Consider the following 15,095-nt stretch of genomic DNA (forward strand, 5'->3'; position numbering starts at 1 on the left):
GTGAGCCTCGCTGACAGACACACTCACAAGCGGAGGTGAATTTTTTTTTTTTTTTTTATAGGAAAAAAAAAGCATCTCATTAACCCTTTGACTGCTGGAACGAACTGCGAAAGGTGCTCTACAGTCACCCCGAAAAGTATATTGAGGCGTAGAGAAAATCCATTATGCATCTAAATGTCACAAAGTTTACAAAAGGCTCCAAAATGGCAGTTTCAGGTAAAAGATTGCATCACCCTATAATGTTATTTATAACTTTGTGAACCAGGAGGTTCAGGATGAACAATAAATACTACAGTGTACAGATTTGTGGAAAGGTGACTATGTTCCAAGCTGGGATGGATAGTACTTGAAAATGCAAGCAATTTTGCAATTTACTGCTTATTAAAATTTCCATCCGTTCTTGAGATATTGACACTTTGGTTTACAGCTCGTTGCCTTGGAGACCGACCACTGCTGCTAGACGGCAAAACATGCACTGTGCTTATCAACTTGTTTCTATTGAGCATGTATGACTAGTTTTCAAATTGGTCAGGATTGCTGGAGGGCATCATTACCCCCTAACTCGTGCCAGCTTCAGCGCAGTGCTTACAAGCTAGACAACAGCAGCGGTCGGTCTCCTAGGCAACAAAAGAAAAATGTTAATAGCTCAAGAACGGCTGCAAATTTTAAGAAACAGTAAATTGCAAAAGTACTTGTTTTTACAAGCGCTATCCGATTATATCCATCCATGACAATAGGAATAAACTGTTAACTATTGAGAAGACTTGTTAAGGTATCCTATGGTGTCTAACACCAAGCCGTTAGAAGCAGATCCTTTAAAGGTTTTTACATATGGCCTCAGTGGGGTAAAAATATAAAGGGAACCATTTACTCACCTCTGTCTCCCTGTGTCCTCCGCTTGTCTCCTCTCTCTCTTTTTTTCTTCTGGGGTGATTGATACTGGTGATTGGTGGCCGCAGCCATCGCAGACAACTTCTTCAAGAAAGAAGTGGAAAACCCCGAAAAGGGTTTGTGCCAAGATTTGAAGTTATGCCCTATCCGCAGAATTTCCTGTTCGCTGTGGGGTCCAGCTGCTGGGACCCCCAGTGATCCTCTGAAGATCTGGATGGAGCGGTGGTTGCCCAGGCACCTCCCCAGCTCCATTCATTCTCGATGAGACTGTAAGAGAATCAGACCCCTCAGGGATCAGGAAATTTTTCCAGATTCTATGGATCAGATCTAATTTTTTTATTCAAAGTCCTGTAAATTGTGAGGCGCGTCCTTCATGGATTGGACTTGTTCTTCCAGCACATATGCACATGATGGGGTAGAGATCTGGAGATTTGGAGACATTCCTATAAACTCTTCGTCTAGGGTTTCCCATTGTAGGCACTTTTGGCAGTGGTCAGGGTCAGTACAAGCTCTGCATATCCTGACACCTTTCTATCATAGCCAACAGTAATCTGTTACAATAGCTCTTCTATGGGATTGGAGCAGTCGGGATGCCATCGTTTCTCTTGGTCGCGTACGACCATGTCTCTTGGTCACCGTTTATCCATCCTTGGATCACATTTGGTAGGTTCTAATCATTGTGTACGGAGAACACCCGTCAGGTCCTGCAATTTTGGAGCCTCATCATTAAGATTTCACCTTTGTTAATCTGATGCTTACAAATGTCAATAAATCATTAACTTCAAGAACTGACTGTTCATCTACTGCCTAATGTATCCCACCTTCGACATACACCATATTATTGATATAATCAATGTTCTCCTCTTCAACAGTCTGCGCCAACAAGTCCACAATTGTGAGCAAAAATGTCCAGCAATGGCCCACCATGGAGGGTGACGTTTCGGCCGGCTCTGCCCTTAATGTTAGGTCCCACTGATATAATTTGGTCCCAAAAAGTAGGATCTGTAGCAGCTGTCACTTCATAACGTGCTCCTGGGCCTGGTTCTGCATTAGGCACATGCTCTTCATCTATTCTGGATAGTATCAGTTCCGTCTCATCCGGTGGACTCTGTCGCCACCATCTGCTTGTGTTTGGTACTGCAACGATGCATCAGGGTGTTTGGGATTTCCAATATAGTGGTTAAATTCTCTACAAGAATAGATATTCCCACAATTGGGATGACCCCTTAGCTGAAATGCTTAGAATGACCTACCCTGTCCTCAGGGATGCCATATTGGGGTTTGTGCACATTGAGGGTTTTTTTTTTAGGAAGTTTAGGAGCAGAAACCCCAGGTTTGCATTTTTCGGAAAAGACTCACCAAAAAAAAAAAAACCTCCCCAAAAAGCCATCATAGGAAGTGCTTTTTTTTTAAGCTTTTTGATTGGACAGTGCCTAGTTTGGAGCAGGTTCTGTCAGGATCCGCTTCAAAGAAATGACACGTTTCTTTTTTCCACAGATTGTCAGGGGGAATAAACATCATTTGAACAGCAAAGTTTCCAATAGAAGTGAATAGGAATCGTTTTCCTTGTGTTTTTGCAGGTTCTCTTTAAACTTATATAGTTTTATCATGTGCCTGTCTTTTTAATTGTCCTTTTTAGAATGTACATGGGTGAAATACAGTAATAAGACTCCCACCGTTTTTTTGTATACAGCTCATATACAGAACTATGTGTCTCCATGGCGACAGACTACAAACAGGTGCTGCGCGTAGTCTGATCCTGCACTTATGTCACCCCTTCCATCTGCCATTTCTTCTACCGTCTGTAGTTGAGACGAGGGCGCAATAAAGAGAGCAAATTGGTCTCCAAAGGGTATGCAGCATGTAAGGACCATCTTCAACTGCGATTTCCATGGCTGTCGATAGTATTGAAGTATGAATGCCATTTTATAGGATCCTTTAGAAGAGAAAAAAAACTTCTAAAAAGTTTCTGGTGCTGCAGAACTTTCTGCAATGGCCGTGGAAACTTAGCTATGGTTGGTCTCGTAATGCAGGTTTCTTCTATAGACGGATGGTGGGTAATGTAGACATTGTCACATATGTGTCACATTCATCATCATCATCATCATCAAGAGAGCAAGACCGCTGATACTATATTCCACTTCTGATTTTTCTCCTTATTCCCTGTCTCGGTTTATCCCTGACTGTCTCGATGCCTGGTAAGTGTGAGTCACTGACTGCAGCTGTCTCGGCCTCACCCATCTCTTTTCATCCATAACTCCCCCATTGCTGGCATAGGCCGACGTGCCCCCCATGGCGGTGCCCTGATACTTCTTGTCTTCCATTTTTTTTTCCAACCCTATTGATGACCGCACAGTAATACCCCCCCATTAGTGCTGTACACCATCATCGTCCATCTGTGCCTGGACTTGACATGGTTAACGGACCGGAAATTAACAACCGTGATGATATCATCAAGAACATCGTGGTAACGGCAAAATCCGGAGTTTGTTCTGGATAACATCTGAAATTCCTATTCTCCTTTTAAACTGGAGTAACAAGATGTTAACACTTTAAGGGTCAAGGAGGCTCTGTCTGTCCGTTGGTGGAGGGAGCGCAGCGTCTTATACCGTGGAGGATGCTTCCTGCAAAATAAAAATCCTTCTTACTAGGTTTTTACTATTTAATCTGAGAGTAGCATGATGTAGTGGCTGATACCCTGATTCCAGTGATGTATCACTTGCTGGGCTGCTTGCTGCCATTTTCATACAATCACTCCTTTCTCTGGCAGAGCTCAGAATACAGAGCCCTGTATAACCCCACCCACACTGACAGAAAGCTGCCAATCCGTGGTGGGGATGGGGTTACACCGAGCAGGAGGACTAGACACCTAGTCCTGTAGTGATAATCTGCTGCTGATAAAACACTGATTTACAACACGCATCCTAATAAGTGATACATCACTGGAATCAGGCTCTCGGCCTCTACATCATGCTATAGCAAAACTTGTTAAGAGATTCCCTCCCTTTTAAAGGGTTATTCTCTTCTTCAATCTACAAGAGCGCATCGCCCCCTAGCCTAATAATTTCCTACTTGCTGGAGAGGGAGATGCCTCATGATTGACATTGCGGTGCCTCTGGTCTGAGCCGTGATGCTGTTAGTAGGAGCAAATTTGCCTCTGCGGCTTTGGAAGAGTATAAGGGCAGATCGGTCGATTGCAAGCTCTAGATATTTGCAAGCAAGCCTCCTTACCTCGGAAACCGGCCACCGCTGATTCACTGCAGAGGTAGCCGGTAACCTAGCAACCAAAATTAATAAAAATCCCTCCATTCCTGAGAACGGAAGGGTAAATTACAAAGTTGCTTGTGGTTCCAAGCCCTTGTACTCCTTTCAGTAGTGTCGACCACCCCTTTACTGTGTGTATTGTGCCCTGAATCGTAGCCGGACCTAGGGCAAAATCGTCTAGGGTCCATTTAAATTTAGTTGTTTTTTTTTTTTTTTTATTTGGTTTTAGGTTTCTTCTAATTTAATAGTTTGTGAACACGGGAAGTCCGGACTCGCAGCAGACATCCTAAATGTCTCACGTGAATCTCGTAATTATCGGAATGGAGTTTCTTGGCCGAAGACGGTAGATCAGGTATTCTCATCAGCTACGCAGACAACAGATGGGAGAGCGGCACCGATCGCTGCGGGTGCAGGAGACGACGAAAAACTGACCCCCGATTTATACAGCACCCAATTTCTTATTTTTTTCGGGGCGCCTAGTCGGACAGCGGGGATCGCTCGGAGTTAATGGGATGAACGTTTTAGCAGATCCTCGTCTTCCCCACGTGCGTTGTTATAGGGGATTTGGAGAGATTTCGAGTAACAAGCGCCCACTGTTTCCCCACCGGACCCTTTTAACCCTTTCTCCCACCAGGGATTTGTGATACGGTTGATCTGGAGACAGGTGGCACGTGTTACATTGCACATACGTTCTCTCCTGTATGATCCCCCCACCCCAAGAATACAGGGGTCCGAGGGCCGGGAAGTGACCTTGAAACAGAGCAGAGTCTGTAATGGGCACAGCTGCAGACCCCATTCTCCCCCCTGTACAAGCACAGAGTACACCCCCGACACCCCAGTGATTCCCCCTCCCACCCCACCGACTGGAGTAAAGTTACAACTCACAACACTTGTGCTGTCAGTCACCCCGGGGAAAGGGAATCCGTCACACAGCCAGGCGGACGCAGACCCTCGTCCTTTTCCCACAGAGACCACTTCATTCCAAGCAGGATGGAAAGACGGATACTCCTGGCCATGTGCTGCCTGGTGTCCACCTGCGGACAGGTAAGAGACCACCGCCGCCAGCGTAGGGCTCTGTGCACACCTGTATTGCCTGGCCATAAGTCGTCTGCGGGGAAGGAATTGCAGTAATAGGATTACTTTCCAAATTTCCATTCTCAGGGCGATTTTGCGGGAAGCAATTTCATTAAAAAAAGGAAACAATTTAAGTAGGAGTTCCCCTTTAAATATGGTAGGCTTTGATGGCTCCCCTATACGTGTATGATGGTAAACCTGATGGAAGAGCAGCAATGGCGGAGCTTGTAGAGGAGAACATCATTGCCATATATGAGGGGGTACTTCCATAGATATCACTAGGGCGACGTGTTTAGGAATGGGTGCGGAATTTGGGGCATTCATGAATTGCGCATGTATTAGTGTTGTACAAGTCTATCAGAGCAACATTTAACCATTGATGTGAATGGGCGAAAAAAAACGGACATTAATCTGGATTTTTTTTTTTATGGACACAATGAGAAAAAAAAACGGATATGTGACCCTCCATAGACTATAATAGGTCAGGATAGAATAGGTATGTGAAATAACGGACATGGATTGGGCTGCAGGCGGATTCCCCTTTAACTCAGCGCTTTGTATGTATTTTATTAAACAGGAAATAATGTATAAAAGTGATCTAATAACTGGGATTGCGATGTCCGGACCGCCCGCAGGTCTCCTCACCTGGACATAGCAGCCCCTGTGCCCATGAGGCTGCCGGGGTCAGGAGGATCTCGGCCGGTCGGGACATCACCTTGAGTGTCCACCTAAGTAGGGGTTCTCCTTTAAAGTTTTTTTTTTCTCCGCTTTTCTGTTAAAATAATTAAAATATTCACACTCATTATATCACGGAAAGTTCTGCAACTTTTTAATATATATTTAGTTTTGATTTCTCACATTTTCTAAAGAGGATCTGTGTTCATATCTCACCATACAAGCTGCAGACATTATTAAAGGATTATCCCCCCTCCCCCCCCCCCCCCCAAAAAAAAAAAAAATCAAGTTATTCCCCATAACTTGTTGAACCCCAGCGGTCCGAACATTGGGACCCCCAGCCCCGTCCTGAATTGGTGCATGTGCCAGTGTACAGCCTCCACCACATTCATTGTCCATGGGACTGCTGGAAATTGCTGAGTGGTGTGTTCTGCAGTCCCATGGAAATGATTGGAGTGGAGGCCAAGCATGTGCATGTCTGCTCCAATCGGGACGGGGCTGCAGAGCCTTGATCGCGGAACTCCCAGCATTAGCAAGAGAGAACCTGTATTTTTTTTGGTGGGGGGCCCTTTAAAAATGTCTATCTGAACTGTTGAGGCTGGTGTACTTACTTTGAAAATCCGTAGCGGAATGTCTGATTTTAAAAATTAGCATTTTTGAGTTCGGCTAAAAGGCTCATTTTAATGCTAAGCAGGAAAGCTTCCAAAAGGAATGTACAGCCAATTCTATTGTGGGTTTTTAAGTAAGTACACCAGCCTCGTCAGGTCTACGAAATCCATTTAATATCGTATGCAAAGTTTGTATTGTGAAGGCTGGCGACAGATCGGCGTTAGCTGCCAGAGGCGATGCTTGCCTCGTCACAGTGTATCGGCGCACTCTCTCGCAGAGTCATTTGCACATGATCAGGACATTACTGGAATTTTGCATATATATTAGTTCGGGTGCGTCCTGATGAATGGATATATAACTGTGTGTTAGTGACAGCTTCAGCATCGCTCTCATTATATCCAGATGTCCCCCACAATAATTTCATATCAGACTGTGTCATTATAATTATCCAGTTAAAGAGACAGCGCCGGGATAAATAACACCTTGGCGATGTACGTCACCACCCCGTGCTGTAGAGGTTTGATTAATGGCAATCTTTATGATAATTTTGGTATCTCTCACAGCAGCCTGTGAACGGAAACATATGTATCCGAGCTTTTATCTGTCTGGGGAGATTAATGATACGTCCTTGTGATGATACAATCAGCAGACGAGGACCCCTCACGTGCTCCCAGCCCTCGTACAGCGGCAATTACACAGTTAAAATCATCGTAATGATGAAATGACTGCGCCGCTCTTTTATTCCCATGATTACAGGCGCATTATGGAAAATGCAGAGGGAAGAAATAATTGCAAGAAAAGATACAGGACCAGACTCTGGGGTGGTGGGAATTTGGCTTATGAGCAACAGATGGGCTATTAAATGGTCTACGCATGACGGATGGAGGAAGCGGCGAGATAAGCACCTGAGCAATGGCCAGTAGGTTACTGGGCATAATGGTTATGCAATGCCCCGGATAAATCCAAACCCTCTGGACTAGGGAAATATTAGGCTTCTTGGAAAATGGTAGATCGTAGTAAACCAGCCTGGTCTGTTAACTGCAAACCTAGAAATGTAAGTCGCCTCTTGAGGAAAGATAGGAGCTGTTGTTCTCTGTTGTCTGTCAGTACGCTGATCAGTATGTACATCGGGGTAATGGATATTCAGTATTTCCCAGCATTCGAGTACGCGCCATATAGAAGATCAAAGCCCCTCAGCTCTGATCATTATATCTCTATGGTACCATGACGGAGCCTGCACAGATGTCTCAGGATTAGGGGCCTTCCAGGACAATATGATAGTTTCTGCTTTGTAGATGGCCACAGTCTGAACTTGTGGGTGAAGTGCAGGGTCATGTGCATAGGATATGCACCGGTGACAACTATTACTATAGACCGTGAAGAAAAGTGGTCTTCTAGAGTGGTGGTCTTCTCAAAGATACATCGTAGCTAAAAATCTGTCATAGGAAATCTGGTTTGGGCAAAGAGGCTCTAAATTCATTTATCTTTTAATTTCTATATATTCGAGGACTTCTCTCCTGCAGCTTTGTCTCCAGAGCTTGGCACACAACCTACGTGAAGCAAAGTCCTAGCTGTGTTGGTGGAGAGCTTCCTTTATTTCCACCTGCCCGTGGCACCCTGCAACACCCGTAGGGTGGTCCTCCAGTCTTCCCACACTCCATATCTTGTTGACCCTGGTTTCTTTCACAATGGTCCTCTTGTGGGTTATAGAGTCTCCCTTTCCACCTGCGCCTCTGGTGGAAATACAGCTGGAAGACACCTGGTGCCATCTCAGAACAGAAGTAAGAGTATCAGCCAAGAAGATACTTGGGAGGATTTGGCCACTTATCTCCTGCTGAACCATTAAAATAACGCTCCGGTTGACAGTGCCAGTTGTGCACGTTCATGGTGAAGATGGCTTTTAATGGGGTCTGTATCTGCATCAATCATTTTGCCATACGCAGGTCTATCTTTACATTTAAAAACTAAACCTGGACCTAGAATACGGACGCGTGACCGCACCCTACGCGCCGCTGTTTTTCTATTCTGACCCACCGACCATAAGGACTTGGCAGAGGAATCTGTGACAGCCATGAAATGTCAGGAATGTCTTGTATCTGTGACTCAGCGAGGACCAAATGTTTCTTCATTTAGCCACGGTGCAGATGCCTCATATATCTGGGTCACCGAGAGGATGACATCGACACATGGTCATGGGAATGTATGGGAAGCGATCACATATGGCGTGGCTGTGTGATCAATAATGGTAGATTATATATAAGGTTATATGTGGTGTGTCATAGTCCATGTAGAGCTTTATGTCGGGGACGTTGTTAATAAGACATCCTATAGGGGGGTAAGCTATACGTAAATTTTTATATATATTTTTAATGGGGCTGCTATGTCATAGGTCTCATGCACAATTGCCATATTGGTTTGGTATTCCATTTTTTGACTCTTCCATCCCTGTGTTAGTGCTTTCTCATGCACAGATATACACATGTAAAGAGCCATGGAATAAATGGCGCTATAATAGTAAATAATACAGTGATCTGCTAATCTATAAAAAGGACAGGAGTCGGTGATTGGATCCTGCATCAGCTCCTAAGTAAAGTCCTGGTTTATGATACACCACATCCCTACATTGTTTCATTCATCACTATCACTCTCTGCCTTGCTACCATGTCCTGTAAATATCATGGGCGGACAGCTGGACATATTTGTAATACTCAACAGGAGCTGAGATGAGAATCACATACAGTGCCGGGACACAAGAGGTAGGGACTCGCCTAGGAGAATGCCTTCCCGAGGGGGGCACACTTGAGAAAGAAAAAAAAAAATGACATGGCTGAATGTCTGCGGCCGCCCAGCACATTCGTCCATCCGCAGACATTCAGCACAATCACATCCACCTGCTTACAGTATGCACACAGCGCCGACATGACAGAATATACATTACATCCATGCATGGTCACCATGATGGCTTACAGTCACAAGGTCACTGATTACTCTCTGCTTTATTGCTCAAGTGTAAATGTAATGCCTTTTATGACACATTCGACTTTCACAAGTGTCATCAGTTTGTTACCAAAAAGCTAAACATCTAGGCAGCCATGTCAGTCCCATTTGCATTTCCACTGTGGATTTCCCCATAGCGAATTCTGCAACTGAATTTACCAATGCGGGTAATGATGCGGGTAAGCCGGACATTTTACGTGTGGACATGTTCTTCTACTTGTCGATAGAGATTTGTGTTGTAAAATGCGGCAATTCTTGTCTATTTCCGACCGTGTGTCAAGTTCCCTGTGCAAATAATTAAACAATCACCTACCCAAAAGGTCTAGAGTTCTGCCATCTTTCTATCCCATTCTATGTTGGACCAATTTTAGAGGCCAAACCATTAACCAGATGTCCTTCGTTCGTCTTTTGAATGCTACTTATCATTTCTTGGTCATTACTCTTTATTCCTTTTCCATTTTCCAAAAGAGACAAATACAAATATTCACCTTTGGGGTCAAGAGATGGCTCACAGCTGTAAGATTTTTTTATTGGTGGTCCTTGTTGGTTGTCACACAACTTAAAAAAATGAATATAACTAAGAAATGGATGAATTAGAGTATTTTGGGGGCAACTCGATAAAGATGGACTAATCGGGAATACGCTTTGTGACAAAGTTGGAAGATTCATTAAAATGGATGAAGAGTTCTTCCCAAAAACTTAAGTTGTCCCCTATTCACAGGATCGCAGGAGGATCCCCCAGGGATGCCAGGATCTGTTTTTTTGAAATCCCAAAATTGTAGATGTGCCGCCCAGTCCTGAATGGAGCAGAGGTGCACATGCTGGTCCTTCTCTCCATTCATTGTCTAGGGGTCTGGGAGAAGTAGCCGAGAGGAATTCTCGTCAGCCCCATAGACTGTTGAATGGAACGGACGTGTGCACCTCTGCTAATTTCACTACCCCCATTCTTGGGGTTACATAGTCCCAATCTCTTGATCCCTTGAGGTCCCAGCAGTCGAAGCTCCCAATGATAAGAAAGTTATCCCCTATACTATAAATATGAGATAACTTTGTTTTAGGGGGAATAACCGTTTAAAGACTATTATATCCTGCATTCCTCTGCCGTAGGACTGACCACATCACAAGAGCCAGGATCCTGGTAGCTAATGGGTCTTAAATACTTGTGCGAGCTCCAGTATAGATCCCCCAGGCTTCCAGACTTGCCATCTTCTTTCTCATTTCTGGTAGACTGCTGCCATGGTCTTCTAACCCTCTGCCTGGTAGCTACTTTCATAAGTATAAAAAAAAAAGTGATTCATGTGCAAGCAAATTTTTGGAATCTAGTCCTCTATGGTATTCTTTAACAAGGGCTTATGTAGTCTTAACAAGACCTAACCTAGTTGGTGCCCTTGTTACCCCACCACAAGATCTGCTGATGTCCCAATATAAGGGTAAAAAAAAGAAACATTTGTGCTATGCAAGAAAGTGCGTTCACCTCAGCTGATTGACCAAGTCGAAATCCATGACTCCTTGGGCTATGTTCTCACTGAGTTTTTTAGGAGTTTTCTAATAGCACTCCTCATCTATCAAGGGTCTTTAATAGCATTGGTCTACTCTCATGGGCCAGACCGTTTGTGCCCCCATATCTCCAATGTCTGGGTGAGACTGTAACCCCTGCACCCACTATGATTACGCCTTATTGATCAAAACTAAAATGCTAAAATCTTATTGGCTGTAATAGGTAACCTGTAATGTATATGTCACCATTACAGAGAATATTGCACTATTTCCCTGAGATTCCTGAGATGGAGATGTACAGTGTCTTGCAAACGTATTCACAACCACCTCCCCCCTCCCACTTTGTATTTTTTATATTTTGCTACCTCACAACCGGGAATTTCACTTGTCTAGGCTGTGACTCGGCCACGCCAAAACATTTGCACATTGCCCCTTAAAGCACTCCGGTGCTGATTTAACAGTATGCTGTGGGTAATTGTCTTGTTGGAAGGTGAACTTCCGTCCCAGTCTCAAATCACTAATACACTAAAATGGGATTTGATCAAGAATATTGTGTATTTTGCACAATCCATCTTCCCCTATACTTGGACCATTTTTCCTGTCCCTTCTGCCGAAAAGCATCCTCACTTCATAATGCTGCTACCACCATGTTTCACTGTGGGGATGGTGTTCTTGGGATGATGAGCTTTGTTGGTTTGGAGCCAGACATAGAGTTTACCTTGGTGGCCAAAAAGTTCAATTTTGGTCTCATCTGACCACAGCACCTTCCTCCATACATTTGTGGAGTCTCCCACATGTCTTTTGACAAACTCAAAATTTCCTTGGTCTTCATGGTGTTGTTTGGAGATCTCCTTTGTCTTCATGGTGTTGTTTGGAGATATCCTTGGTCTTCATGGTATATGTTTGGAAATTTCCTTGGTCTTCATGGTGTTGTTTGGAGATCTCCTTGGTCTTCAAGGTGTTTGCTTGGAAATCTCCTTGGTCTTCATGGTGTTGTTTGGAAATCTCCTTGGTCTTCATGGTGGTGTTTGGAGATCTCCTTGGTCTTCATGGTATTGTTTGGAGATCTCTGTGGTCTTCATGGTGCTGTTTGGAGATCTCTGTGTTCTTCACTGTGTTTGGAGATCTCCTTAGTCTTCATGGTGTTGTTTGGAGATCTCCTTGGTCTTCATGGCGTTGTTGGAGATATCTGTGGTCTTCATGGTGCTGTTTGGAGACTTCCTTGGTCTTCATGGTGTTGTTTGGAGATCTCTGTGGTCTTCATGGTGTTGTTTGGTTGATGGCGCCTCTTACTTAATGGTGTTGCAGTCTCTGTGGCCTTTCAGGAAAGGTAAAGTGTATACACTGACAGACATGTGACTCTTAGATTACACACAGGAGGACATCCTGTCACTAAGCATGGGACCTATGAAGGGAATTGCTGGCACCAGAAATGTTTAAGGGATTCACAGGGTGGATACATGTGCACACGCCAATTTTTAGTTACCGGTATTTGATCCCATAAATTTAATTCATGCCTGTATTTTTCTCTTTTCACTTCGCTGATGCATCACACACAAACCGGATTACAAAAATAGTGAAACACAGATTGTAACGTAACAAAATAGGTAAAAAGCCAAGGGGGTGAATACTTTTGCAAGCCACTGTAAAACTAATCAGAGTTGCAATTTAGGTTTCTGGTATAACTGGGAGCTGTAATGGCAGCCATCTTGGTTTTTTTTTTAGCTGAGATCCTTGGGACTACAAAGCAACCAATCACATCGCTGCTTTCATTTAATAATCTGCTTTGGAGAGATGTAAGCTGGAATCTGATTGGTTGCTAGGGGAAGCAGCTCCAGTTTTCCTCTGCATATTGGTTTCTATGGTCAACACCAAGTTCTCCTTCCTTCTTTCTATATCTTCTCTCCTTCGTATACATTTCCGGGGAATATCTTAATTATGGATATAGGTTCGGCTGGGACGTGGGGTCACCATGTGTAGGAAAGGGCACATAAATCCCTCAGTCAGGCCTTGGGTGCAGGATAGGCCTCACTCCCAATTTTGTGTAGGAATGAGGTAAATTCCTCGGACGTCTGTAATGTGATGCCGCCCTTGAAATCCAGGGGGGCAGGGGCAGCAGCTGGTACTTTCGGTGCCCCTGGGGACGGCTATACTCCAGTTAATCCCACATTTGTTTTCTGGGCAGCTGTATAATCAGTTACTGCTCTCGGCTGGGAAGGGGGGGGTTATACATCAATGCTTTCACACCTGCTCGGCGGGCGAAGGGTTAAACGTTGCGCCATATAGCGCATCATCTGTATTTTCTCCTCCGCCCATTTTATGGGGACCCATGGGCGTCAGGCTATGCCCCTGCTGTCATCATGGGGGGAGGGGGGGGCGCCATATTATAGATTTTGGGGCATCGATTAGGTTTTATAAAAACAAACGTATATGGGAAATGTCGGCGTCACATTAGGAAGCACAAATCGCACCGTTCACTCCATTCCTATAGCGCTGATACTTTTACGTTACTTAAAGGGGTTCACACACCTCCGTGTAGGTCATCGATACCAGTTTGGTGGGGGTCCGACACCCGGCGCCCCCATAATCAGCTGTTTTCTAGCCGCCACCAGAGATTGTAATAACTGATCCCTGATCTCACGACCAATCTGATACTGATAAGTCTTCATATCCTGATAGTGGAAAACCCAAGCAATCGAATATGAGGTTTCCATATAGGAACCTAGAAGCAGTAGAGCGCCCCCTTATGGCCTGTGTATTGTATATGCGTCACCACAATGCACTCGGGGCCCCATTCATGATTGCATTTGCTCCTTTTATCTAGTTTTTCACCTTTTTTTGTTCATTTGCTTCTCTTTTTCTAGTTTTTCACATTTTTTAATTTGCTCCTTTTTCTAGTTTTTCACCTTTATTCATTTGCTCCTTTTTTCTAATTTTTCACCTTTTTTCTAGTTTTTCACCTTTTTTTTATTTGCTCCTTTTCTCTAGTTTTTCACCTTGTTTTCATTTGCTCCTTTTTTCTAGTTTTTCACCTTTTTTCATTTCCTCCTTTTTTTCTAGTTTTTCACCTTTTTTCATTTCCTCCTTTTTTTCTAGTTTTTCACCTTTTTTATTTGCTCCTTTTTCTAGTGTTTCACCTTTTTTTCATCTGCTCGTTTTTTCTTGTTTTTCACCTTTTTTCATTTGCTCCTTTTATAAAACCTGTTTTCTGTCTTTGCCTGTTATTTTTTTTTTTTTTTAGGTTCATCATTGTTTTTGAGATTTCCAGATATCTTTGTCTGATTCATCAATTGCGACTTTTTGTGCAATTTTTGCCCCATTTATTTCCCTCCCTGGATTGATTTTATGCACATCCTGTTTTTTTTTTTTTGCGTGCAAATTTTGCATCATTTAATTGAAGTCTTAAAAAAAAGGTTAAAACAGAATGGAAAATGTTTTTTTGTATTGCACAAAGTAAAAAAAAAAATTCATGTCACTTCTTTAACGTGGATCCCGACCAAACTGTCCAAAACTCCTCCAAAGTTGGACCCCCACAATCTAGGGAAAAGGGCGTTCATAGGATTTTGGCCCCGCTCTGATGCCGCCATTACTGTTCGCCGGCTCACGTACAAGAATCAATCTCGTTACATCGTATTTGTTACATAATTAAATGGCTTCTGGCGACAGTAATGAGTGTCCAGCTCGGCGGAGGGTGGGGAACCTCGACAGATGGCTTTTCGTTAATTGCTGACCCCTCTGTGACAGGCACCATTTGGCTTTTCTGGCAGACAGCAGCAGCCTGGATGTCCTGAAATCAGGGACAAATTACTCGTTACCGAGAGAAGGGGCACGGGAACCACAGGAGCCATTGATAAATTGAGTACTGGCAGTGCAAGAGTTAAAAAATGTAAAGGCGCAGGAGATTGTAGAACTAATAGTTCCAGCAATGCTTCACCAATGTGAGTAGTAGTAGGGATGATGGGGCTTGCCACTTTACAGCAGGAAGCCGGCTCAGCATTTATGAATCTGTCCCATGTGTAAGGGGCATTATAAGGGCCCACATGTGGGGGCCACACCTGCTATTTCCCATCGCAGGAAATGCAATAATG

General features: G+C 43.9%; 1 protein-coding gene across 2 annotated transcripts in view; it reads left to right on the forward strand.

Moving 5' to 3' along the window:
• Positions 1-70: 70 nt before the first annotated feature.
• CDH15 (cadherin 15) overlaps positions 71-15,095 on the forward strand; it is a 45,709-nt gene continuing 30,684 nt past the window's right edge. The window contains exons 1-2 of one of the 2 annotated variants that reach the window (XM_069738945.1): positions 71-216; positions 4,385-4,507. In XM_069738945.1, the coding sequence (XP_069595046.1) occupies positions 175-216; positions 4,385-4,507 (165 nt within the window). In that variant the 5' untranslated portion in view covers positions 71-174. Of the gene's footprint in view, positions 217-4,384; positions 4,508-5,062; positions 5,200-15,095 lie in introns of those variants that run through there. The other variant, XM_069738946.1, reaches the window with a different exon arrangement.

This window comes from Ranitomeya imitator, chromosome 9 (assembly GCF_032444005.1).
Source record: "Ranitomeya imitator isolate aRanImi1 chromosome 9, aRanImi1.pri, whole genome shotgun sequence".
NCBI lineage: Eukaryota > Metazoa > Chordata > Amphibia > Anura > Dendrobatidae > Ranitomeya > Ranitomeya imitator.